The 27787-nt window shown below is 35.0% G+C and overlaps 1 protein-coding gene across 1 annotated transcript in view; it reads left to right on the top strand.

Moving 5' to 3' along the window:
- KNDC1 (kinase non-catalytic C-lobe domain containing 1) overlaps nucleotides 1-27787 on the top strand; it is a 55831-nt gene that overhangs the window by 17203 nt on the left and 10841 nt on the right. The window contains exons 4-16 of the mRNA XM_041461399.1: nucleotides 5575-5721; nucleotides 7843-7960; nucleotides 8311-9332; nucleotides 16726-16840; nucleotides 19895-19966; nucleotides 20068-20129; nucleotides 22311-22469; nucleotides 22799-22876; nucleotides 23514-23604; nucleotides 23777-23939; nucleotides 24035-24879; nucleotides 24988-25132; nucleotides 26670-26761. Coding sequence (XP_041317333.1) covers nucleotides 5575-5721; nucleotides 7843-7960; nucleotides 8311-9332; nucleotides 16726-16840; nucleotides 19895-19966; nucleotides 20068-20129; nucleotides 22311-22469; nucleotides 22799-22876; nucleotides 23514-23604; nucleotides 23777-23939; nucleotides 24035-24879; nucleotides 24988-25132; nucleotides 26670-26761 — 3109 coding nt within the window. The remainder of the gene's footprint in view (nucleotides 1-5574; nucleotides 5722-7842; nucleotides 7961-8310; nucleotides 9333-16725; nucleotides 16841-19894; nucleotides 19967-20067; nucleotides 20130-22310; nucleotides 22470-22798; nucleotides 22877-23513; nucleotides 23605-23776; nucleotides 23940-24034; nucleotides 24880-24987; nucleotides 25133-26669; nucleotides 26762-27787) is intronic.

Consider the following 27787-nt stretch of genomic DNA (forward strand, 5'->3'; position numbering starts at 1 on the left):
TTTTTCTTCATTTCTGGGTATAGCTCTGAATTGACAGTATTTCTTTTCAAAGTGATCGCTACTATAGATGCTGTATGGACAGTGATCAACAGAGCCATATCTGTTGCTGTTAAAGTAATGTTTGCAGGTAGCACAGAGACTGTTGTAAATGTGTCTTATGGTTTAGTCAAAAAAAATCTTCTGTCAAAGAAGACCTGAAAAGAAATCCCTGAGGTTAGTCAAAAAGTATGAAAAAAAAAAACTTACAAAAGAATGAAAACCTGATATTTTTTAAATCTCTCAAAACACAGGAATGCTACCCGAAGTCTGCAATGTTTGCAAATGAATAAGATACAAAAGAGTTTTTCAAAGAAAGCTATAGCCAAAAAGCTATGTAATTTTTTTGAACATGTTTTAATCTTGTAGGACCTTCAGTAGGTTCCTACATTGCAACTCTTCTTTATGGAGAATTATCAAAAATTTGGCTCAGTTAAGAGTGTCAGAATAGACTAGTGACCAACCTGGCAAAATTAGCAATAACATAAATTCCCAGGACCAGATGGTGAAACAGCATTTGTAAAAGAAACAATTACTTCAAGTAATATTCTTTAGCCTGGAAGACAGTGCCCTGAGGGAGAAGCTCTGCTAGAAATCTGTGAGGTGTGCTGTGACAGTAGCCATGTAGTGAGTGTCAGCTCTCAGAAATGAAGAAGTGGGTGGCAACAATGAGATGTACATGGGTGGATTCAAACAAAATACTGCCTTTTTATGCTGTAAAATGTGGAAATTCTTGCTGCAAAACATAGATGCAAAAAGGTTGCATGTGGCTAATGCTTAGACAATTCCATGGAAATAAAACAGTTGGTATGAACTGTTACAAACAAGAAGCGTGCAACTAAAAACTGAGGTTAGGTTGATTTCCCAAGTAGTGTTTGTCAGTTCAAATGGGATGATACAAACAGAGGTCACCAGAACCAGTAAAATGCAGGGACTAGGTAACAAAGCCTTGCTCATGCCTTGTTATATAAACTGGTGACCTGATGTTTTTCTAACATACACAAACTTAAAAGCTTTCACTTCCTTTTGTTAAAAAGACAATTTGAGAGTTAAAATATTTACCTGCAGACTTTGACCATGAGAAAATCTGACCTGTAGATGCATTTTGGGCCAATTTTTTAGAAGTCTTTTCAGGAACAAGTTTTTTCAGACAAGGTTAACTGCAGTTAGAAGGGACAAACTGCACATTCCAGTATTTGTTAACTGCTTCAAGCTGGACTGTATGTTTTGTGAATAGTTTACAGTGGCTGAACATTTCTAGCATGCCCTGTAGACTAATTATCAAGGTATCCAGAGTGCCAAATGAACATAAAGCTAATTTTTAATACAATACCTTCCAGTAATTACAATTATGCAGAAAGGCATTTAGTCCATTTGTAATGAAGGAAAGTATTGAAAATAGTAGACCTATATCCCTTTCGTTTTCTCACTAAGGAATATTACTGACTTTCTTTTGCATAAAAATGGTGTATTTTAGAGTGACTACATAGAAAAATGTAAATATTTGCATGGGTAAATATTAAATGTTTTCTCCCTACAGTAATTTTCTCAAGCATTACCTTTAATTTTTTTATAAAACTTCAAAGTTTAATATCACACTGAAGCTTTCTTTTATGGAACTTATGGAACCCTTAAATGCTTTGAATTGTGAAAGGGTGGAAGTAGCTATATCTGTGCAATCTCAGTAAAAAAAGAGAAAAATATGCAAAAATAAGGATCAGATAAGAATGTCAAAACCAATTACACAATTTCTATAACTTGTCATTTAGTCAGAAATATTTTTTAGGAAGTATTAGTTGTATTATGGCCTTTCTTTTTCAATTCTTTGGAAGACCTACAATTCTGAACTTAGTGAAATCTCAATACAGAATATAAATGGCCATTATTCATAAATGCTACATGCTTGTGCAGTCACTATTCAAAAGCTCTTTTGTCAGCTTTTTCCTGTAGTGTTTGTCTGCAAAAGGGAGTTTCTGGAGAAGTTCAGTTGTTTAGCCCTGTCAAGCAGTAATACAACAACGCCTCTGTCACGCTTCCTCTGTAGACTTGGAGCCTTTACTTCATCTCCTGATCTTTTGATTGGCAGATTTTAAAACTGGAGCAGATCATTATTGTTCTCTGATTTCACTTCCTGTTGTGTTAAATGATTGTAAAATGACATGCAGCAAGGCAAGTAACTTTTAAGTAGAACTTGCAGAAGCCTTTTGGAATATATTCCAATCATGATATAGAATAATAACATTATGGTAGAAGCTTTCCTTGCCCTTGGTAAGTGCTTCCAGTACTTAGCCTGATAATTTTTTTAAAAATGTCGTATCTTCACCTTTTTAATTACCTTTTTGGGGTTTTTTGTCTTCTTATGCCTTTTTGTCTTGGAAACCAGTCTAGTATTAAAAGTTATTTTGATTTGAAGCTACTTGCATGATCATGACCTTCAAATTTTTCTCTGAAATACGAGAGTTCCCTTGTTTTGGCATGTTGCTGAAAGAAGGACTTCTATTACTTCAAATCATAGTTACTCTCTGCAAACATATTTTTTTTTGTGTTGCCATTGGGATTCTTAAAGGGCACATTATTTCCATAATGGCCTTCCCAGTAATGCATACCATAATGGTTTACCTACAGTTCTTGTTATGTTTGCTGGCTTTGGGCTATGAAGATATGTACTCTCTAGGACCAAATCTGGAGAGCTGGTTTCCAAATATGACTTCCTCTCTTTTCTCCCATCCTTTTTGAAGCTGACACTGTGGTGCAGTCTTGTTGGCATGGTCTATATATTTTTGTAACAAGTGGCATTTAGTCTTTAACTCCTGAGCGAGCCTCCTTAGGAATTTTGAACAGATTGCTTTGGGTTTGTTTGGTTTTTCCTTTGGATCTCTCTAGAAATGCATGCTATTTATCAGCTATTAAATTATTACCCTGTAATGAAAAATGCTTGCAATTCAAAAAGCTTTTCTCCTTATCTACATTTAAAACAAGTGGGTGTGAGGGGTTTTCTTGGGAGGAGTGTTATGTTGGATTTTGGTTTTGTTTCTTTTTGTGGTAGTGGTTCTGTTTGGGTTTTTTTTTCAGAAAATAAGGAGAAAAAGCCCTCCTAATTATTTAATAAAATTCCTAACGGCCAATTCAGTCCCAGAAGAAAAGATTTTTGCCACCCTTTCTTATTTGTTACTTTCCGTAGAGCAGACTAAAAAGTCTTTATCTTGCTTGTGAAATTATTTTCATTGTGGGCAGTCACTTCTAGTAAACATTAGGTATTTTATACTTAAGAATTTGCTTTATTTATTGCATATACACCTCTTCTTTCCCAGGAAGTGAAATTTTCTTCCTAAGCCCAGCTGTGCAGTTAAGTGGAAGCTTTTTGATGCATTAACTTGGGGAATGCCCCACCTAGTGGATGATCGGAAACGCTCAAATATCTCATTGCTCCGTTAGGACACAAGGTTACGTTGGATTACCTTAAATATTACCCTTGTTTACTGCCAGCTCGGGAAATTGATTTGATAGCTGGGTTTTCTTTCCCCTTTTGCTTGGCGTGGTGGTGGTGTTTGGGGAGCTGGAAGAAGGGAAAGGTAAGAGAGGGATTTACATGGGAGAAAGTTTCAAGTTGAAAAAGGTGTCCACATTCCCTGTAAATGTTTTAACACAGAAACTAGTTACAAACTATGATGCTTAAAATGGCCATCTGCAAAACTAGTTTTCCTGCATGTCAGAGGAAGGGAAGTACCTTAACAGAGCAACTTTTTGTATGTTGGGAAAAAAAGATCTTGCTTCAGTTTTTTTTCCATCACCTTTTTAATGGACTATTTGCTCAGGCTTCATAGTTTTGTATCCTTTTACCAACATGGTCTGTTTCATCTTAGAAAAAAAAAAAAAATCAAAAAAAATCATTCTTGTCTGTCAGGGGTGTGGTTCAGTAGGGCTGCTGCCACTGAGTGGGTTATAGTAGTTTATGTGGCGCAGGGCACAGGGCCGTGGGGAAAGCAGCCCTTACTTTTGGAATAGATGAACGGCCTTCATTCTTCTGCTAAATCAAAATAAAAATCATAACAGTTCCTGTCTTAGTTCCTCTGAGATTCTCAAAACTCTTCAGTTACCTTTTCTGCTTAATGATGAAGCTGTGTAACAGTGAGGAACTTGAGACTGAAATTACTGCTTTGGAAAAAAAAAAATCTTTTCTATCTAGATCAGATGGCATCTAGTCTGCTTTTCTGACGCTTGTCCTAATCTTGATGTGTCCCAAAAATAAATCAAAGCTTTGGAGCCAGCAACCAGCACTGGTTTATGTGTTCTTGGTTTGGGGATGGCATGGAGGGGAGAGGGGAAGAGAGGAATTCTCCAGTCTCACATACACAGCCCTTCCTGATAGGTGGTGTTACACTTCCCTTCATGGAGATGTCCTGCCTCACTAAAAAGTAAATCTAAAAGCATACCTGTGGAAAAAGTATAATTCATACAATTTAGAGACAAAAACACACCTTAATGATAAAGTTAGGAGTGGGTGGAGGAAGAAAATTACTTTTGACCTTCAAGTCAGTCTTCTTTCTAAGATAAGAGGTAGTTAAGTATGTAGCAAAGGCATTAAAACCAATTTAATGTACAACTACAGTCATTATTTTATTTGTGTATGTATCTGTAAACCTCAGAGGGCAATGTTCAGTACATTTGAATTCCTGGCTATGCTGCATCACCATTGAAATGTTTATCCAAACTTGCATTTATATTTGCTTATAAATTTTACGCATTTTGTAAATATGTTCTATGAATGGAATATAAAATACAGGCCATCATGGATAAAATACCATTGCTCAAGCAGATCTGAAAAAGTTTTTTTTTTTTTCTTTTTTGTTTTTTTCCCCAAGAAGCAAGATACTTCTAAAATTAAGATGTGGCTGTGTTGTGTGGGAAATCTACTGCATTAGCACTAGATTTTAAAAAGTTGCTGGTTCACCTAACCCTAATCCATCACGAGGATGTGGGCTTTGAGAGAAGCAGAGGTGGAAAACATGGAGTATTTTTAAAATCTCTTTCATAAGTATCTTCAGTGACAAGTGGTATTATGCTGTATTTTCTCTGCTCCTTTATGCTTGATAGCACTCATAAAATATTGCTATATAGAAAAAGGTTTTTTTAAATAAATATTTTGTTTCCCTGCTAAGAGGAATGTCACTTCAATCTCCATTCAATCAAACTTTTTAGCATGCTTCTAACTCAAACAATAATTACACAAACACAGGGTTCTCAGTTTTATATTTAATTGTAGTCTGGTGTAATACTTGTAATACTGGTTACTGATGAGGGGAAAAAAGAGTTATAATTGTACCCCACAAGATTTCTTTTTGTTTGCAGCAAGTATATATACTTCCCCAAAGCAAGTCTGAAGCTGGTTTTGTTCATCATGCTTAAATTAAACCACCTTTCCGGGAAACTGTTACCTTAAATTTGAAAATAGTTTAAGCTTGTATGATCTTGAAGCTGTTGTGGCAAGAGGGAAAGAATTGGTAGTATATTTAATGTCTTTTTTTTAAATTCATGCAGGCACACATCTATTCTTTGGGTGCAACACTGAAAGCAGCAATAGAATATATTGTAGAACCTGAGACAGAATCAGAATTTGGACAAGATCTGCACACTCTACTGGAACAAATGCAAGAAGAGAATCCTGAAAATAGGCCAGATATTGAGGTAAAACAGCCCTATAGACTTTCTTGTTTTAAAAAAGGTGATACTAATATTTCTGTGTGTGTGCTCATTAATCTCTATTTATCTCATTAATCTCTGTAATTATGAAGATGGTCTTGATAAGCAGTATGCTCAGGTTTTGCAGGAAAGCCAAGGTCTTCCCCGACTCTGCAGAAATTCATCCTTTTTCCCACTCTAACGCATATACAAACCTGGAAAGTAGATGTAGATGTTCAACAGTGCTTGAATTTTTAAGATGATTGTGTGAATATACTGATGTATCTAAATTTTCTCATTGACTGTTTTCTTCCTATTTAATATTTGGTTTACAGGGAGACAGAGTGTAATTAGAAATAAAAGCACAGGCATTATGCTGTGAAATCTGTGTGATAATTGGCTTGCATTTAAGAAGGGGATATAGGGACCCTGCCCCAGGAAGCCTCTGTTCCTTGGCATGTTCAAACCATTACTACTAACTAGTTTTTCTGTAAATATATAAAGGCTTAGATATCTTTATTGGATTTTGTATTTTAATCCATTTAGCCTCTTATTTTACCTTTAGCTGTTAGAAAGAATTTGAAACTATATAGGATTTTTCATGATGTTTTGAAAGAATTTACATTCTAAATGTTCGTTACCTGATGGAGTTATTTGACATTAGTGTGCAAAAGTTCAATGTTTTTGCAGACTATGAGAATGTAACCAGAGAATAACAGTTGTGCAATGTGACTTTCTTGGATTCAGTTCTTCTACTTCAGAATAGTGCGATCCACCTTTTTTTTTTTTTTTTTTTTTTTTTTGCGGGGGGGGTGGTGGGGGCAGTGGGGAGGGCATGGGTGTTTCATTTTCCTGAACTGATAATGTATATTCTAAATGTTATAGCACCTATGATCAATACTTTGCAGAAAGAGTGCTGCAACAGAAGAATTAACAGATTCATTTTTCATTTTTATAAAGTCAAAATATTGGCTCCCTGACTGAGGACTGCCCGGGCAGAAGACCATACCTAATATGGAGCCTGCTTGGTCAGCTGCTCTATTTCTATTCATTTACTGTTAAGTTGTCAGAGGTGGGATTGTATAGCACTCTCTCATCTCTGAGTGCTCTGTAGACCCTGAAAGCTGTTGCTGACTATTGAAATCATCCCAAAAATAATAGGCCTTGGGTAATATATAAGGGTCACGTTGTGAGTATGTTCTTTCTGTTCTTTTTTCACTGGACACTTTCTTGGGTGAACAGAGTTGTGGGAGCTATTTGGAGGGAAATCCCCTAGACTTTTCTAGGTATTTTGCTAGACTTCAGCACAGCTGGATACCTGTCTCCCTTTCTCCTGTCCTTCCTCAATCCCATATGTAAACCAACAGGATCAATTTCTTCCTTCCATGCACAACAGCCAAGGAGCAGTTGAGTGGGAACTGCTGAATGGGGAAGTGAGAGCATCTGCTAAGGGCTCTATGAGGTCTCACCAGTGTTTGTCTTGGAATAGTTACTGAGGAAATGGTGGGATGCATTTGGAAAGGCAGCTCTCTTCTACATCCTGCCCAAAGGGGCAGGTTTTTAAATGTGTGAATATCTGTAGTTAATTATGTGTGAGACCAATGCTAATGCCATCAAATGGTTACTTTTTGTGACCTGATAATGATTGCTTTTTCTAACTGGGAATATTGCTTTTTAAATAATTGTATTTTGCAGTTTTAAAAAGATTCAGCATTTAATTTTAATGTAATTTCAGTAATAAAAACATTAATCATCCTGCCTGTGTCACTGAATTCAAGCAAAGCATTGGCTGTTTAAAAAAGTAATCAGCACTCTAGCTTTTGCATTTTCACTATGTTATTCATAAAGGATAACATTTAAGATAATTTTTATCAGTTGTTCTTGATGTTCTAACTGTAGGCTAAAACTTGAATTGTATTAAATGGCTTCATAATAGCCCATGGTAAAAACAAGAAATTAATTTAACCACATAATAGAAACACGCAGTATAAAGAATTGGAGAAGAAAGATCTCCACTGTAGCATCATACAAATTCAGATGTACTGTGGGAGTTAACATCAGTCATGTTAGTCAAAATTCACAAATCTATTCATTATTAAATAAGTATTTAACATTATTTTTCTCTAGAGCATTTTGTCATTATGTGAAGAAAAAATGAAGATTGCTTCATCAAGTAATATTTGTCGAAGCTTGTCTGCTGTTGGAAGAAGAGTTCTTTCAATTGAATCATTTGGTGCTTCTCAAGGTAACAGTAAAATGTATTTAGTCTAAAACTTTAGATTGCCTGACATATCTAATAATTTTTCAAAGACTGTTTGTGTGATGTCCTGTTATAGGTTCCTTTGTAGATTACAACAAATCATTATTAAATAGTTGTAGATTGGTGATGGGGAAACAGGGACACGCAACTCTTAATTAACATAATATGTTTGAAGTGTCCCTTATGATTCAAAGTGATTTGTTCAGAAATTGAGAATTTGTGTAACATACTAAAGATATGTAACAACAATGGCAGAAAAGGCAAAATAAAGATTTACAAAAAGTGATTAGGAGGTTTAATACACATTTAATATAAGCATCTGTTTTTGTATCTAGATGTCTGTGATAACATGTGGAAGGGAAGAATGTGTCAGAGGAGTTTGGGATCTAAATTATATTCAAATGAGAAAAACAACATTGCAGGTGATTCGTCTGCAGTGGAAGAGGTGACGACTGCCTGTCATAACAACTCTTCTGTAGTTACCATGGTGACTGGCAGAGAAAGTGGTTTAAAGGAAATGCAAATTGATCTGAATAATGAGAAAACTCAACATTCACAACTTGCAACTCAAACTGAAAAGAGCAAAGAAGAGGACAAACACACAGTGTATACTGACAGTTTTGCTAGTGTTGCTTTGGATATAAAATCATGTGTTATTGACCTGGAGAGAGATTGCCTTTTTAAGAAAGGTTCTTTGAGAAAAATGAAAACCTTTCCAAAGCTATCCCTCGAACTTGCAGATACAAATAACTTTTTTACTTCTGTAACCAACAGTGGACCACTAGATAGGAAAAATCACTTTGTAACACAAGAGTCACTACCTCTAGACAATAATAATGAGGTTGCTTTTTCAAAGGGGAATCTCAATTCGTTTGCTGACAGTAGTCCACCAGAAATAGGATCAAAGAATCACCAAGTTGATGATCATCATTTAGAAGCACCATGTGTATGCACACAAGTGTCGGGCTTGAATCTAGAAGAGCATATGCCACTTATCAATGGGAAAAAGATAGGTTTTTCTTCATTTGATCACAAAGAAGACTCTTCTGGTGCTACCTCTGAAGTGCTAAAACCAGCTGATATGCTGAAAGTCCCAAATCGGTCAACTGCTGGAGCAAAAATGCTAGACAACTACATGGTATTGGAAGACTGTTCTGAAACTTTTCAAAGGTCAAATGAAAATTATGTACCACATTTTAACAAGATGGATTCAGTATTAACAACAAAACCCATTGGGAACAGACATGGATCAAACCTAATTAGGCCACCAGAATTAAGCAACGGTGTGATGAGTGCAAACAATAATGAAGATAATCTTTGTGGAGGCAGAGGTTCAGAAATCAAAAGTAATGAGCAGGTAGTAAAAATAAAGTCTTCATTATATAGTTGCTGTAGTCACTTATGTGGAGATGAGATGACTTAAATACTGTGTGATTTCTTTCCCCCTTGTCCACTTTAGCATCCCAGAAAATGGAATTTTGCTAGTCTGCACACTTTAAGAGTTAATATTGGAAACATGGTGATCCTTTTTTCTTCTTAAATTAAAAAGTAAAGTACTACAGTGGAATTTATGCTGTTGCAGAATCAACTTGATTTTTAATTTTTTTTTTTTTTACAAATGGAGTCTACTTGCTGGTGTGTTAGAGCATCATTCCGTAATAGCTGATTGCATTTGTAAGAGAACAACCAAAGCATACATGTATTTTTAACTCTTTATGTTACTGTCAGTGCATAAATTTCACTACCTTGCAGTGAGCCTCCCAGGTGCTTATGAAAATTGCAGAATTCCTGACTGTAAACCTGTCCTCACTGAAATCAGTGGCAATATCCCATCAGCTTCAGGGGGATAGAGTCCATATTTTTTTTAATCTTCCATGTACTTTTAAGTTTTTGGAAATTGTACATATGCTATATTCGTTCTGTGTTCTTAAATTGCTGTCTCTGTTTGTTATGTATGTTTCACTATAGAATTTAAATATGTGCACAATATGATGGATATGTTGTCTCATGCATTAAGTCTTTATAAATAGCCAAGTAACAGAGGGAGAATCTACCAGAGTTTGTTGATAGATAATTGTAATACGGTCTCTTCTCTGCTCAAATTACATATCTCAGGGTGGACAAGTTTGGTCTCTGACTAGATGGTTTTCTTTTGTGCCACACTCAGAGGTGGAAACAATTCCTGTGGTAGGAGAGCTGCTGGCTAAAACTGCAGGGTTGTTTATCCTTCTCCAGCTTTGTTACGGCAGGATAAAAATGAGCAGCACAGACTTCACACATTTTGTTTCCAGAAATTATTCTTAGGTGAAGATGTTGGAATTTTTCCTTGCTTGTCTACTGGCAAGTCAGCCTTGTTCTTGCCTACCAGCCCATCTTCCAGCCATCCCATAGCACAGCACTTAGGGTTATATTCAGTCTTTGTCCATCCCTCTTTTCACCTTGCTCAAACGCCTCCTTTGAATCACTAACCTAGAATTATCAGGTGTGTAAAGAGCCTTTGGTTCATTGTAGCTCAAAAACTAGAGCAAATTGAAGAATGTCCCTTTTTCCCTTTCCTGTCACTTCTCCCTCAACAGGTGTGCTTATTAAATTCATAGTTCAGGAGGATGGTAAATGTGGATAGGTACCACGTGGCATGGTTTTGCCTTCAGAGGGTGTTATTCACTGTATGCATATTGAATCCTTTAGTTAGGTTTTAAACCCTGCAAGTGCATTCTTCAGACTCTGAGAAAGAATCCATTTATTGTACACACATCCTTTTTTTTTTTCTATTTCTGCCATCATTTATGAACATAAGTTGAGTGTAGTGATAGTTCTTTTTTAAGGTGAAAAAAATGTTGAAATTAGACCTATATTCTGTCCTTACCAGATTACTAGGGCAAAAGTTTAAGTCTGGATGCATGAAGGTAGTTTTAAGAAAATAATCTGCCCCACAATTATAGTTTTCCAAAATTCTTCCATGGAATTAAAAGCTGTAACAAATCTTATTTGCTTTTTTGCAGCAGCACTTGAGACTGACACACAGAAAAGTAAACCAAAACACATTTTCATCTTATTCTGCTATTCTTCTAAAGTCTTCTTTTTCTTCAAATATTTCATCATCGATTTAAATAAAGTGTCCTTTCAGCCTACACAGAATTTCATTCTTGCAAACAAGTAGGCTCTTACTAACAGTGAGGTTATCCTGCTCCCACTGAACTCACAGGACAATCACTGTGAATTAGAAAAGGTAACTCTTTTTCCAGCTACCCTAATAAGCAGTGTTGTAATACATAGCATCTGAAATGAAGACAGCAGGGTAGTGGTTCTTTATTATATCAGAGGTTTATGGCTGTCTTTTAGAAGAAATGCTTGATAGACTCATGCTCTACATTCTCTTTTTTAGTAAATGATTCCAGAAAATGTTCAGGTCCTGCCACAGAAAAATGTGCTATTTAGAAAAATCTTTTTGGTCTTAAACAAAAAAAACAAATATAAGAAAATGTTCTTTGATTATTTAACTGCTGTAGGGAGAAAAAAACCCCTTTAAGTATATTAACACCTAGACTTCTGAAATGGCTTCCTGAAATGCTGAATTTCTAGCCTTGTAATCCTGTGTTTTCTGAAGGAAGGTCCTTCATAGTTTGTAGTCATTGAACTGCTGTATAGCAGACTTTATTGTGAGTCTTCATAGGGAAATGCAGTGGATTAATCTTTTCAGCTTCATTTTTTCTTTTGGAAAAAAGATTTTATTCCTCGGGCTTCCAAAATGTAGCAGTTTTTGCCTCTGTGTTACCTCCTGACAACTAAAAAAAAAAAAGTCACACTGTGCTATTCCTTAGATGACAAAAGTATAACTGTTGTCTCTCTCTCAGGTTCCCATTAGCCAGAATTTTACCAAATCCCGTTTTGTTTTTTTTTTTTTAAGAAAGCTTGAGGCTGGATTTGTTCATTTACTGCAAAAGCACAAGAAGTGTGAAGCCCCAGCTAATGTGATTTCTGCCTTGTGGGGTAAATAGAAAACACCTCAGAGTATTTGCAGTGCTGCCATTTCTGAGTTCTCTGTAACCGGTTGGCATGATTGCAGCAAGTAGAGAATGGTGTCTTCAGCATTCCTTTCAATATTTCATGTTGTTTAGAGAAGGTGCAATACCAGCCCCATCCGGTTGAAGATCAACCTTGTCTACTCTGGAGAACAGACAGTTTTTCTTGCCTGTCAGTACTTCTCCAGTGGACAATATTTTTCTAATACTCAAACACTGCTTCTTATTGTTGTGTGCTTTACTGCTAGTAAGCATTACTAAAAATACTTGCTTGCTTTTGTCTGGCTACTGCAATGTATCTTGTGAGGGGTTTCCTAGTAATTTTTATAGTTTTGCATGCCATAAATAAATATTTTTCACTTCAAGTTTGAGTGGGGATCTTTTATTTCTCTAACCAGTTTCATTCCAATCAGGTGTGTCTCATCTCTAATCCTTTTAAATGTTTCTCTGTGATTTAAATGCTATGGCCTTTACTTGGGAAGGGTTAATGGAAACCTGGCAAATGCAAGTTTGTTTTCTGTTGGTCATTCATACCCTGTCAAGCATGAGAGAAGTGAAAACCCATGTAGCTAGAGGTTGACACTTTAACACTGGGGAAATAACACGAAGGAAAGAAAAGTTGTCAGTTTCCAGAATAATACTTTCTAAGAAAAGAATGATGAAAATCTTGCTTCGGCTATTTAAAACATGCCAGCATTATGTTCATAAAATAGATTTTGCATAGTTGGAATGCTTTACTAAATTTGGGGGTTACAATTCTGGTACCAACAATTAAGTAGAATATCTGTTAAACGATCTTTGCAGCAATGCAAAAAACCCATCACTTTTCCTACAAGTAAGGTTTAAAATGCAATCTTTGGGCATAAACCAAAATGGCACCAGGATATAGATATAGGCAATAATGGCTCATTTGGCTTTTTTATATTTTCTGACAAAATTTCAATGCTGTGAAAACATTTTCTTACTTTAAAAAATGGGTAATGTAATTTCTGTTATGAAAAGGTCTGGTTTAGAACATTAAAAATTTGGAAAGAGACATTAGATTATAATTTTGTTTCCTCTTTGGTGCACTGATGATAATATATTAATGAATGTTTAATAGCATTACTAAAATAATGTTAATGGTTTAAATGAAGTGGACTTATAAATGCTGAAGAGTTGTCTTGAGCCTGCTTTGCTAAAATATGTGAATAGATAGATAAGTAACAATGCATGCTACAGATGGTTTGACTGAAGGCATTTAATCATACATTTTCCAGTGCTTCAGATTTTTTTTTCTTGGTGTTTGCATGGGGATTTTATTTTTAAGTTTTAGGAAATAGTAATAGCCATGAATCAGAGACTTGCATGTTAAAAACTAAAACAGCCAAACCTGAGACATTCCTATTTAAGGAGTTTTACACTTACATGTTTACTAAAACAAGGTCCAGTGGAGTTAGAACGTGCATCATGTTAAAATATCTCAGAGGTGAGGTACCGGAGCATTGCATTAAATACCTTTGTTTAAGGATTGAGGCTTAAATAAAAGTTGCCTCATAACCATAGGTTGAGAAGTGTATTATTTTTCCTTTGAAAACTGTTTGAACCAAACTGCATGCATTTTACACCACAAAGGCAAATGTGTGATGAAACATGTCTTGTCATGTACCTTCACTACAGGGGGTAATTCTGCAAGGTGTTAGAAGGACGAGTTAGAAGTCCCCAGCAAGTCTGAACCCTCAGTTTTCATCTGAAGTCTTCCACATTTCTCTTTCTGGTGGAGGAAAGTGGGGATTTGAAATAATTAGGACACTAGAAGAATGACCTTCTCAGGTGTTTCTTTGAGGAATAAAACTGATAATGGTGAAGGTGAGGGGAGACATGAATTATAGTAAGAGACAATAGCAGTGCAGGTATTTATTAGCATGACAGAAGACCAACTAGCAAACAAATACCAGCTAACAATATTATATTTGAGGTTTCTCATTTCTTTAGAATGATTGCCAGAGAAACAATGAGTATATGCATTTAAATAAAGTTCACCAAACTGTAACCAGACTGCATCCTTCTTTTTCCTGACTCAGTTTGTTTTGGCCGTCCCATAGATGGCACTGATTCTCATTTATGCCAAGATTTGCTTTCCCTACATACCTTTTTCTTCCAAAATAGCATTTTTCTGGTGCCTCTTCATCCTCTGTTTTCTAATCTATCATTGACACTTCTGTCTTATCATAAACTTTCGTTACTGCTCTTAGAATTTATTCCTACTCTCCTGCCACGCCTGAATTTCTTTCTATCATTTCTTTCTTAATCTAAAGAGCTTGGATATCCCAGAGGTGATGAGAAATACTTTGCAGCTTTCTGAAGTACAACAAACTTCAGTCTCCAGTTCACTGGAAGATTCTTCTTTCCCTGGCTAGCCATTCATCACCTTCTCCTGAAGTGAAAGGTGCTTTGTATATGCAGTAAAGGAAGTCAGTCTTTCTTTGCTGCAGCTTTTAGAGCCTTTAAAGACATAAACTTCAAGAGGAGAGATTCTCTCACAGAGAAACGTGGCACTAGTGTGTACTTACTTAAAGAAAATTCCTAAATCCCAAAGCCTTCTTAAAGTTTGAGTCAGTCTGAAATTTCTCTTATGGTTTCTCTTCACTCATGTCAGCTGTGCAGGGTTAAATTGAAGGTTTGAGTGCTCCTTTCTTTGTAAAGTGTCTGTGAGCAAAGACACTTGAGGCACATGAGAACCACAGTGCTCTGGAGGGGGAAACAGTGCTGCTCGGGGATAGTAATCTATCAACAGTATGAAGCTCCATCCTATATGCTTTCTAGACTAATTCATTCTTTTGACTATCTATCCTTTTCCTTCCTGCTGTGTGATTGATGGCTTTTTATCGGACTGTTCAAGAGCTTACTTTTCTAGATACAGTAAAAGAACACATGGATGAAAGGATTTTGCACTCCAGGGTGCTGGTGATAGCAAAATTGGAGAAAGAAACTGAATCTTATCACCTGGCTTCAAATCTGTCTATGCTGAAGTTACTAATTTTTGCAATGTGCCACAATGTAGGATAGAAGAATAATAGCACCAAGTTAATTTTTATCTGTTGGAGGTAGGCAGAATATGAAACATTTTCAGTAAATCAAAAGGTGCATTTCCTGATATATTTTGTTTTAAAAAAATGTAGTTTATCTGGTTCACCTTCAAAGAATATTTAAACAATATGAACCTAAAGTACTGTGTTCTTTGAGAAGGTCTTCTGGTTCAAATTATTAACAAAGTTTCAGGTACAGAAATTAATGTCCTCCTTTTCTCCATAGATTGCACTGAAGCTATTTCTGTTTGTTGAGCTTTATGAAATTCAATGCAGTAGTCAGCTCATTATGTATCTCATGATGAAATCCAAAGAGCATCTCAGGAAAAGGATGAAAAATTGACTTTAGTAAATGACAATGCAGAGGCTGATTTGTCAAAGTTAATGATGTAGTGCTGTTGTGTGTGGGAGAGACCCTTAGTCTAGGTAGACTTTGTAAATACTGATTGGGGTACTAAGGTGTCTAGAAGCAACAAAACAGTTCAGAGAGGGTTTTGTTTGTCTCCTGTGCTTCAATTTTTGGTTTAGGTTTTTTTGGGTTGGTTTGGTTCGTTTTTTATTTGATTGATTTTGGTTTCTTTGGGGGTTTTTTAGGAGGGTGAAATGGGTTTTTTTCCTGAGTTAATCCTGAATTACTTCTGGTAATTCTTTTCCTTAACGTGGCCTGAAGTTGACTCATTCAGGACTGCATATGTAAGAGAAAATGTGCTGTGCTCTTTTTTTAAAAAAAGCACTTCTCTCACTCAGAGGTTTCTGCCTACAGTGAACTTTTTAGTGTTCCTTTGGTAGATGAACGGATATCGTGAAGTGCAGCTGATGTCAAGAGCCGCTACTAGAGATGAGCTTTTCCATTAGCACGGTTTGATCAGGGAGGTGTGTGTGCACTACTGTAAATCTCCAATTCTTACATTCACACAGACACACACCACCCCCCAAAAATAAAAAATCACAGAATGTAAAGTGTGTCTCTGAAGAACAGTAAGTTTCCATGGAGCGGTATCTTTATCGCATTAAGGTATTATGCGAGATATCAAAAGCTTAATTGGTAGTCAGAAAAACAAATGCTGTTACTACAAATTGAGCAGCCAGTGATTAAATACAAAACAACATGCTGGGATTTCAAATAAACCTGTCATTAATTCTGTCAATATTGTTAACATCTTTCACAGAAGAACAAGAAATGTTGATGACATCTTTAAGGTAAGACAGTAATGCAACTGGCAGGGTAAATCAGGTTTTGAATGTGGGATTGTTTTGTTGATGGCAATCATTTGAATTTATGTTTTTCAGTCTAGGTGTTGTCCCTATAATTATGTAATTATGTTTCAGTTCATCATAAAATATGTCTATTACACAATGGACATTCTAAGAGTCTTTTCTTAGTATGGTAAGAAAGACCTTCCAGACAGCTGACTTTTCCTGAAGGAATTAAGAAACAATTAACTCATTTATACTTTATTTATATATAGTTAGCTGACTGTGCCATGCTTTTTTAATAAATAGTATTAATTAATTACTGGTAAGTGCAATAAATATATTTTCTTGTTACTTTTTAAGTTTAGTATTTTTTTTATTAGGATTTACTTTTCTATGGCATTAGTAAATGTTTTTAATTTGTGATAATTTTTATAATTTTCTGCATCCTCACTGTTTTTTTCAGTGGATCTCTCTAAAACTCCTGTTGTCCTGGTATGGTAGGCCTCTGAAAGACTATGAACTCTGGGCATTATGTCATGAGTGTTTATGTACTCTGCAGACTTGCATAGATTATCCAGGTATAGTCTTAATTATCATGTTTTGCCTAGTTATTTATGTTCACTGTGTTAATATTTCTTTTATTCTGTTGATTGAAAGGATCTTGACTCTCATTTTGCGTGCAGATATTTCTATTTTGATTCCCTTAAATTGTGACAAAACTCAGTTTGGAGTTTACTTTCATATATAGGTGTTTTGGGTTTTTTTTTATTCTGAATCTTGATGGCTTTTGCAGCAGAAATTAATCTTTGGCTTCAAGCAGTGAAACAAATTTTAGACTTCATGGGAATGGAGAATCTGTACTTCAAATTTTAAGAAAAACACTTGTGACTTGTATCAAGTAGGAGGAAATAAGTTTCACACACACACATATATATATATATATATATATATGTATATATGTAAACAAAAAACTTCCTCTTTTGCCTGGATTTCTTTGTGACAAATGATTCCTGACCTATTTTCTACAGTACAGGGCTTTGTCATTTTCAAGTACCCAGGATCTTATCATGGAGTTACTCGTTCCACATCCCCTACGCTTCGGTTTATAGACAAGTTATCAGAAATAAACTTCTGAGAGAGGAAGAGGGAACTGTCCTTTGACAAAATTGGAATATGCTGTATGCGACTCAGAAGGCCATCCTAGATTTCCATGGACATTCTGAATGATGGTTTAGCTTATACTAATGATAAAACTATAGCAGTTCTGATAAACAGAGCAGAAGTTTCCACCACCACCACCCTTTCTTTTCCTTGATTTAAAAAAACTTGCTTTTGGGAGTATGGTCAGGGATGAGTTGAAGCCTTTAAGTGAATATAAACAACTGGATAGCAATGTACAGAAAACTTACTGCATCTCTTTGTATTTCAGCTTCAGTTATTTTATTTCTATTATATAAAACTGCTTAAAAGTAAATAAGCCATAAATGAAGATTCTGAACATTTTAAGAATTCTGGAAAATAAGACTAAGTATTTAATATACCTTGTAACAGAAGGATTATTTCAGCCTCATAGCATGTTCCTTATGTTTCTGAAGGTTTCAGATAACTGCACATAATGGCTAGGATTCTAATGTAATATTCTTAGCCAGCCTCTGTTACTGCTCTCTTGAGAATGCATGTCTTAAAAATACTAGAAGCTGTCATCTGAACCTTATATAGGCTGTTGAAGGGAACATAATGATACAAACCACCAAATGGAAAATATTTTACTTAAAAATTCTGTATTTGACAAAAAAAAAAGCTACCTTGAAGTTGAATATTGGTTTCAGATTTAGATTGTTTCTGCAAGAGGAATCTCTGCCTGTTCTGATGGGAGTGGTGCATTGTGGAAAGGTTTATAGTGGTGTTACTACTTTGTTGCCCACACACACATAAAAAGTTCTCTCAACATTCCTTTTGAATAATACTTACTGAAGGTGAAGCTGATATGTATTTTGAATACATTTTGTAAAAAAATGCTTTGTCTTGACAATGGTATAGTGAGACTGGTAGCTGATAAGCCGTGGTTATGAAGCTGGATTATTTTTTATTTAGTCACATAGCCTTTTTCTCCAAATCCTTCCTTGATTACACCTTTTTCATTATCCTAAGCAGGAATTATCTGGTTAAGAAAACATATCCCAAGGCTAGCCTCTTCTTCACGTATTTGTTAATTCAACTCTTCTACAGAAGTTGTTTGTAACCTCCACTGAGACTTAATTCCTCTCCTCTTATCAGAGGATGTTGCTTACATGTTGCTGGTGGGTGATTCAGGGAGCCCAGGTGGGGATTCTTATGTTGCACTGACCAAGCTGAGGTCTGGTTTGTGTGGGCAGGGCCAGGGGCATTTACTGCTGACAAAGACAGACGAGTGTGAAGCTCCCTCTGCAGAAATAACCAGCAAAGGTTCTCATTTGGGAAAGCTTTGCTTTTCCAGGCATATACTTCAGGTCCAACTTAAATATTATTGAAGGTAGTAGACAAGCCTTTATGTTAAGCATAGTAATTTAATTTTAGATGTGGTTTGTACGAATTTTTTCTTACTTCGTTTTTTCTTTCTTTTTTTCTTTCTTTTTCTTTCTTTTTTTTTCTCTTAGACTGCTTCAATTAATTATTTATTAATAAATTAATATTTGTGTGTCTCTTAGACAACTTTAATATTTTATTTCATAATTAATGCATTTAATGTTTTAATCTCTTGTTCAATTTAAGAATCTATGCTTCCAGAACTTTTTTTTAACAAGAAAATGGTGTATTTGGTGCTAGTCTAGAAATAGAGGACTACAGTTGGACTGCAAGAGGACTACTTACTAGCCAATTGGCTTAATATATTAAAACACGTTAAATTAAAATCTCCTTTGAAGTTAGCAAACAGATAGACACAGTTTTGCCACAAGATTTTCAACACCATATTTATATTACGTGATCTCATTACCTTAATGTTAAGTTCCTGAAGACCTTAGATCATTTAAAATAGTTTTAAAATAGAAGTCCGTTATTTCTTTTTTAACAATGAAAAATTTCATGGCCTTGCAAATACTGACTTATGTAACATTTCTTCACTAAGAAAGTGTGATTATAACTATTTGTGAAAAACTGGACTTCACATCCTGTTGCACCTAGAGGAGTTTTGGATCTGGCCACGTGTGTGTCGGCTTTCTCCAGATGATCACCCTCTATTTTTGTGGGGTTGAAGGAGGAGAAGAGAAGAGAGACTTAAATTCTTAGATAAATTGACCATCTTTTATTGGTACCTAGTGAGAAGACTAGAGTAGATCTACCTATTGTATTTTTTTTTGTTTTGTTTTTTTCTTGATCTTCCTTTTCAGTGCTGGGTATAAAAAGAATAAACTTCCAGTTTCTTGTCTTTGTTCTGCAGAAATTGCTTTGGGTAATTGCACAGCTATTGTCTCTTTATTGACTCGTGTCTGTTCTAGCATAAATGTTATTTAAAGCATAATTTATTTTAGGGTAATTTCTGACACTGTAAAGTCTTTGTTAAACAAATTATTTATTTTTATTCATGTTAAATAGCTACAAGAACAGATACTTATTATGCCTTGCCCTTTTGTTGTTTTTGGGTTTTTTTGCAGTGGTCTTATGTTTGGACTCTGTGCTGATTGACTGCCATGGAAGGATCCTCTTTGCTGCTCCAACAGCTGAAGGTAAAATAAGAGATTGCGTGTTCAGCTTTTATTTCTTTTCAGGGAGGTGGAGAAGAAAGCAAACATCTTACCTTTTGTTTCTGATTTCTTTTCTCATTTAGAATCTTGTGATGTATTTTATTTAGCTCCTGAAATTGAAGAAGAGGATGTGGATACTGAGAAGGTAATGTGGTAGGTTATGTAGATTGCTTTGTATTTTATCAAAGGACAGTTTTTTCCCTCTGCTAGTTGGAGAAGAGAGCTAAACTCTTCTAAGATGGTGTTAATATTTCTCATTTCTCCCAATGTTTCTTGGTTATCTGTGGGGCTTTTTTGATATATTGATCTCTCATTAAATCAATTACTTCTATAACTTTTCATTCCAGAATTGGAGTAACTGCCAAAAATGTGCTGTTTGATGGTTTTCCATAAGACTTAATTATTTTCAGTTTTTTAGTGGTAAAACAGACTTTTACGTCATTTTTTCACATTCTGAAGGTCCTAGTAAGATCATTAACTTAGGCTATCTGGGCAAAAGCCCAAGCATTATTCACACTTAGAAGGCTGGATAAAAATATCATTATCAGTATGTTTTAATTTGGAAACATTATGAATGATGTCTTTTCCAATATAGTTTTCTTAGAGCTTTTTTCTATAGATAAAAACCATAAGAAGCTTTTAGAACAAATATAATAAAAATGTCAAATAGCAGGTGAATGTGTCTCCACTGCAAATACTTTTGAATTGCAAACTGTAGCACAGTGATCTTAAAAGTCAGAGGAATAGAATTTACAGTACCTTTCTGTTATGTAAAAAAGAGGTTAGCTAATATGTGCCTTGTGTCACATCAGTTCTTTGGAATTAGACATAATAATCATTAATCAGAAAATAGAAACTCATAAAAATCTACTAAAAACATTCCATTTTCTGTAAAGCTATCTGTAACTAGAAAATACTTTTATGTCTTTCCTAAATTCCTTAAACTGCTTTGATCCAATGTGCAGGTTTTTCAGAGGCTTCAGAAACTTAAACTAACCCTGAAATATAATACAGCAGTTTCACCAGACAGTAGAAATTAGTAATCCTTGAGTCTTTGTGCTTTGTTTTCTTTAGAATATCAGAAGTAATCTGTTTCCTTGTTTTTCTACAACAATTATTCTATTATATATAGAATAAACTGATGGGATTTTTTTTTTCCTTTTTCCTGATGACTGTCTAACTTTCTAGTTATAAACATTCAGTTCAATTTATGGTATGGGAATGAAGACTGTGCAGTGTCAGCCATAGTAACAGTTCTTTAAAAAGAACTTTCATTGAAGGTTCTGATGGTTTGGATGGCAAGTTTTTCCTAAATAAATTTAGGGTAATCTTGGAGTTCTAAACCTAAGGGGGAGAAAAATATTTTTGTTTTGATTGAGCTGCTTTCTCTGTTTCAGGTGTTTTTGTACCTATTAGTAGCTTTTCTTCAATGGTTCAAATGGAACTATTCAAAAGATTATTTTGTTTATAGTGAACTTACTTGTTATTTTTTGTTCATTGCTGTTCACTTTGCTCAAAAGAGTGCCAGAAAACATTGTTTTATGAGAACACATTATTTTCTACTATGCTTTGGGTTCTGTCCACTGAGCTTTTGTAATATCTTTCAGAGGCAATGTAAAGTGTGGTGCTTTAAATTTCTTAAAATTGCATTTATAGTACATACTAACATATAAAAACTAAGCATTGAGTGGACTAAATCTGACTCTGAAAATTCTAACTCTTCAAATGAAACAAGAAAGCTCGTAAAGACCAAGTCCTTTTCAAGGTCCCTCACTGGGGCAACTTCAATTGCTCTAGCTGCAGGTAGCACAATAATTGCTAAAATAAATATGCAGTGCCTCATTCTTCTGACAGGTGTAATCTTCTCTATAAATATGACTTGTGCTGGCTAGTATGTAATTACTGTGTGCCACTTACTTGCTGAATTATCATGACCTTTTTTAAGTAAATTGCAGCTGGCCACATTTTATGGTAGAACTATGAAGCTTGCAGCAATCTTTTTACATGAGAAAGAAATTCTTTAAAATTTTTCTAAAATACATTTTTCTTAGGTAAAGAATAAGACAATTAATGTCTGTTACTCTAACAGTAGAAAAATAGCTGCTGGTTTTGGCCCTGCATAACAACTAGATTTTGAAGTGGGCTGGGATTTTCATCAGCATCCTCAAAAGCCAAATGTAATCTGTACTTTAAAAGCTCTAGTAAGTTTTTTCTTTTTTGGCAGGACATGGGAGGGGGGAATTTTTGGATAATTTGCTGGAATTGTTTTTGAAGTGGAGGCTTTTTTCAGTCTGTTTAAATCTTTCTTGTCTCTTTATACCAATAGGTCTGTGTTTATGGTGTTGCTGCAATTCTGTGGATGGCAGCAAAATACAGTGTTCCACTGAGTGACAAAGTAGTATTGCCAAGAAAATTTAAAAGACTGCTTCTGGATATGGCAAGAAAAAACCCTGAAGAAAGACCTTCTCTAACTGCTGCAATTAAGGTTACTGGATTTTGTTGTGTCTAAAGTCTCATTTTAGTATTTTTTAAATCAAAATAATAACTTAATACTTGTAATAGACTGATATCTAATTAAATCATAATCAGTCACTTCTGGTTTTGTTTTTAAAGTTACCTCCTTAGGGACACAGAGGGGCGTGTTTTTAATTTATATTGAAATTATCAAGGTACTTGGACTTTGACAAGGTTCATAAGACTTCCTAAACTGAGACTACTTGTAATTGACTATTTATCTTGACTTTGTCCTTGTCCAAGAATACCTCACTTGATTGAAAACTTATTTACTGACTGAAAATTACAATTTTTTTTTAGACATGCAGTCATTATTTACTTGAACAAGATATAAACAGCAAAAATATTTTGACATTATTGGGTAAACCCATCTTTAAGGTAAGAGTGCCACCTTTCTTCAATTTTGTATGTTTTTTCAATTAATTCTGTAAAGGTATTCCAGTAAGATTTTGTTGCCTGCATGTGTAGCTAGATTTTGGGTTTGGTTTTGTTGGTGTGATTTTTTTTGGCTGTTTTGTTTTGGTATTTTCAAGTAGTCTGTAAGTATTGCCTTTTCCTAGTTCTTTCTGTGGGAGTGATCACTCCACAGATTGTGATGCTCTGACTCCACAAACTATATGGATAAAGAATAAGTAATAAGAATTTCATAATAATAAGAATAAGAATTTAATAATATCTCTTTTTATTTACCACCCCACGGAAGAAATTAATATATAATTGTTGGGTTCTGGTTGTGTTTCAAATGTGTTTATATAATGCACACAGGATTCAGTCAATCCAGGAAACTGAGTTTATTCAAAACTTTGAGTACCAAGGTACCAAGATTTCTAAACAGTTATACCAGTCCTTAGAATTCTGTATGTAATTTTCTTAATTCCTCACCTTGGCATGGCTAGGTTGTTGCAATATTCAGTGTGTATATGAGGATTGGGGTTTTCTTAAATAATGTGCTGAGCAGAATTTGAAAAAAGAAAATGCTAATAACATCAATTTGGGCTTCAATGTTTATTGTTAGGCTGTTGAGGAAGAAGTCTTGGCTCAAGATCGTGTCTCTTTTGAATTTAAAAATGAGAAATATGCAGTGGACCCTTCAGAATCAAGTCTGGGTAAGCAGTCAGGCTCTGACATGTTTACTCTGGTTTAGTATTCTTTAGTTCACTTCTCCACATAAGATTTTCTCAGTCCAATATGCAATTGTTTTTCTATCTAAATGGATTGTTAACTTACTTTACATTTCTATTTTACATATTGATCATCTTTCTGTGTTTTTGCTTTTAGGATTTGTGCCTTTTACCAGTGAAAGTAAACTTGTAGCAGTTAAAGGACCAGTACCATGCCAGATTTCACTAAATTGTGAGAAAGCAACATTACCTGTTGCATTCACCTCTCCTGCAACTCACTTTAAGCCTATTATTTTGCAACAAGATGCAAACATAACAAAGTTAGTATATCCTAAAGCACAATAAGTTAAAGATTAAATGTCATTGTTAAATCTATTTGAATTTTCCTTTAAAAATTCTTTGGGGTTTTTTTCAGAGAGGTTCAAACACCAGTTTCTGACCAATTCAGGAAAGAGACAAGGAAAGAAAAACATATGAACAACAACAAATCAGGGTATATAGAAGACTTCAAAAGCTGTGGTATTGAGGATACAGGTGTTATTGATACTGTTCCTGAAACACCTGAGTGTGATTTACAAGTTCCAAGCCACTCATTCCAGATGTCTTCAGAAGAGCAAAACTCAGGCAGTGTGTTTGCTTCTACAGTTACATTACCATCACCGTCTGATTCCTCACATGCTCTACAACAGAAGAGCATTTTATCTGAAGATCCCTCCAGCTCTTCAGCTTGTCCTACATCTTCTAATTTTCTTCATATAAATAACATCATTCTCAAACAGAACTCAGAGAAGAGAGTTCTGACATTTGTACCAGTACATTTGGCTGTATCAGAGCAAATACCTAATAAGCCTCTTCGCTCAAGAATTGCTTATGATTGCTATCACAGTTTGCCAGTGCTACTTTCAAGTACTATTGCAAGTTGTAAAATGAGCATGCAAGCAGAAAATGATGCCTTCATTTGCAATGTGCAGAGTGATGAGACTACTAATACAGAGAACCACTTTGATAAAGGTAGCCCAATTATTCAAACTGACTGCCAAGAAACTGAGTGTGCTACCAGCATAGACAGTTTTTTCACTGAACAAGAACACACACCATCTACTTCAGTGAGTAGAGACAGTTACAGTTTCTTCAGTGATGAAGTCCTGCCCCATCAGAATGCAACAAGTGACACTTCACTACAGGAAGTGATTCATCTTATACAAGAGGAGTTTGCATTTGATGGTTATTTAGAGAATGGAGCTGAAGTTTTTGATATGGGTATGTGCATTTCCTTCTGCATGTTTTTAATCATTGACTTGTAAGAATATTGCTATTAATTTTTTTCTCCCTCTTTTATTTGTTTCTATTCTTTTTATTTTAAACAAGGCAACTTCATTTTAAACTTAAAGGGAATTAAGTTTGGTATGTTCTCTGATAGAATTTGTGAGAAGTTTTGTGACCTCTACTGGGATGAAAAGTTACTGGAGAATCTCTATCAGGTAGTAAATGGAGGAAGATCTTCACATTTATGGTAGGTGTTTTCAACTTTGACCTTCTTACGTTTGAATTTAATGCTTTTATTGCTGCTTTCTAGAAGCAGGAAAGAATTTACGTTTTCTCTTCAGATATTCATACTTGTTTCCTGTAAACTGTTCATTTCACAGTTTGAGGTTTTTCAAAGCTTTTTCCATGACAAACAGTGCTTAATGGTTCAGTCAAAAATATTTTCTACCACCCTTTTCTGTAACTCCATCTTAGGCTATCTGAATAATGGAAACCCAGTTCTGATCAATTACAACCGTTGATGGAGAGCTTCATAGTCCTGTTAGAAGTAGACTGTTTAATCAGAAATATATTGTTCTTACTGTTCAGTTTCTTTATTCTGTTTGGTATTAGTTCTTTATACATCATGTGTTCTAATCACATTCAAAAAAGAGGAAATTAATTTAGCTTTGCTAGAAATGTTTTGTTTAACTGGTTTAATTTGACTCAGTGTTCCTCCTGGCAGTGTTTTGTAAGTAGCCTGTAAAGTGACAAAAAACAGCTGAATTTATTTCTCATTTTTCTTATTTAATTTTCAATGACATATGTATCTACCTGAAAAATAATTTTTAAATTCTTCTTTTACTGCAGCCTCCAAATGTAGCACACTTTTGTAAAAGCATCTTGCTGAAGACTGTTGAAAAATGTAATCAATTTATGTCAAAGTTAATTTGGGGATTTTTGGAACTACAAATTTCAAGTTTTGACAGAGAAGCTTAGTAGGTACATTTTAGAAAAACTTAATCGTTGAAAGGTGTGTAATCCTTACAGCAAATTTCAGAGATTATGACCTCCAAATACCCAACCTTGGTATGCTGGCCTATTTCCCATTTGAGTTGAGATTTTTAAGGAAATACTGAAAATTGGTTGGTTAGGCCCTTAGTTCCCCAAGTTCAGTGATATGGTAGGAGAAACCTGAGCTGTTGCAGCTGAATTACTGAGATGTATGAAGGGTTATCCTGTATATGAACTTTAGTTACAAAGTAGTTTTTGACAGTGAGAGATCATAATTTATTATCCAGAGAAAAATGCATGTCTAGCTTTTACATCATATGCAAGGCCTGACTTAAAATCTCTCTCAGACACTGCTTACTGAACATTAGTTTGACAAGGACTATAGCAGTTTTTCAGTGTTAGCTTATTTGACTTAAGATTATGATTATGATTCTAACTAGGGATGATTTAGAGTCAGTTTTATCCAGTGGTTGAATCCTGAGTGAAAAACCCACTACAGTAACTTGCAGTCTGTAGTTATGCCTTCTGTCTGTGTGTGCTCTGATCCTTCTGTTGAAGTTTTGCCAAATGCTGTACCGGAAAATCTCTATCTTACTGTGCTTGAATAGCCATTTGAACATTTTTTTCTCATAAAATAACAACTGCAGCTGCACATGAAAACTTTAGGAATTAGATAAATGCTATGAAGCTTTTTATGTGCATGATAGAGTCACTTGTAAGATCTCATTTTACTGATGTAAATATGAAAGTATAGGAAATACTAATTTTTCCTAGTCTCCTTGTATTTTCAGCATAACTGAGGCAGTTGAAGCAAAATGCAACAATATATTCCAAGATGTGAAGAAATCTGAAAGCTTTTTGGCAAGCAGTGATCAGACAGAGGGTGAGAAGGGACTTCATGTTTCTAGATCTTTGTGAGTGCTGGGAATCTATCAGTGTCAGAAGCTTTGAGACACTTTGCATGTGTCTTCATGAAAGCACTTTGCTTTAACAGTTACAGACATTTTCACTGAATCTGAACGTTATCAATGCCTTAAGGACATAAATGTCTTTTATATAAAGCTTACATATGACCCAATGTTATTTTGTGGGATGTCATTTACTTTTACTTACTTTTATTTAAACAGATGTATCTTGAAAACCCTCGGGATGGTAGCTGCTGTGTGGTTTTCTTGTGTTTGAGTAGATATTCTAGTGTCTACTGTATAAGTGGATTGTTTATTTATGCTTCTTCAGTTTGGGTTTTACATTTCTCCTGACACGCTTTGTGATTGAAAGTTTACAAAATATCTATCTTTCAGTAACTGAACTTAAAACTGAGCTGGAACTGGTGAATCCTAATATTATAACAAAACCATTACGCTTTCTAGGCTTGGTGCGTTGATGGACAGCTTCTATTTGGTTGCTGTTTTACCAGTGTGAGGTTTTTTTTCAGGACAGTTCATCCAAATTTCAGCATTAGAACTTGGTTACTTCTCTGTTTTGAGCAAAGTGAAAATATGTATGCTTTACAGAAGGGCTTATACACTTATATTGTTTATTTTTATAGCAATACATAAATTTGTAATTTCTCACTTGGCTGGTGTTGTTCAATATTATAGTTTTCCATTTTGGCTCAGAATGATTGCAAATGTAGAGCCAGACTTTACTGTGGAGTGTGTGATTTCTTTGCACCAGGAAATTAGGTTTGTTTGACTCCAGGGTGGCATATCTAAGCCCTGGAGGGTTGCTCAAGTGAAAAGGGAGACTTCTGGCAGGTATAAATGCTCCTGTCAGCATTATATCAACCTTTGACTGTCACCTCAGTCCCTGAAGGCTGTAGTAGTTGTTACAACTGAAAAAAGTCCCATCATAACTCAATGGATTGAGTCCTGTAGGAGTAGAAAGTTTAACATCTATTGGCTATATC

This window comes from Pyrgilauda ruficollis, unplaced genomic scaffold (genome assembly GCF_017590135.1).
Source record: "Pyrgilauda ruficollis isolate IOZ18807 unplaced genomic scaffold, ASM1759013v1 scaffold15, whole genome shotgun sequence".
In the NCBI taxonomy this organism is placed as follows: domain Eukaryota; kingdom Metazoa; phylum Chordata; class Aves; order Passeriformes; family Passeridae; genus Pyrgilauda; species Pyrgilauda ruficollis.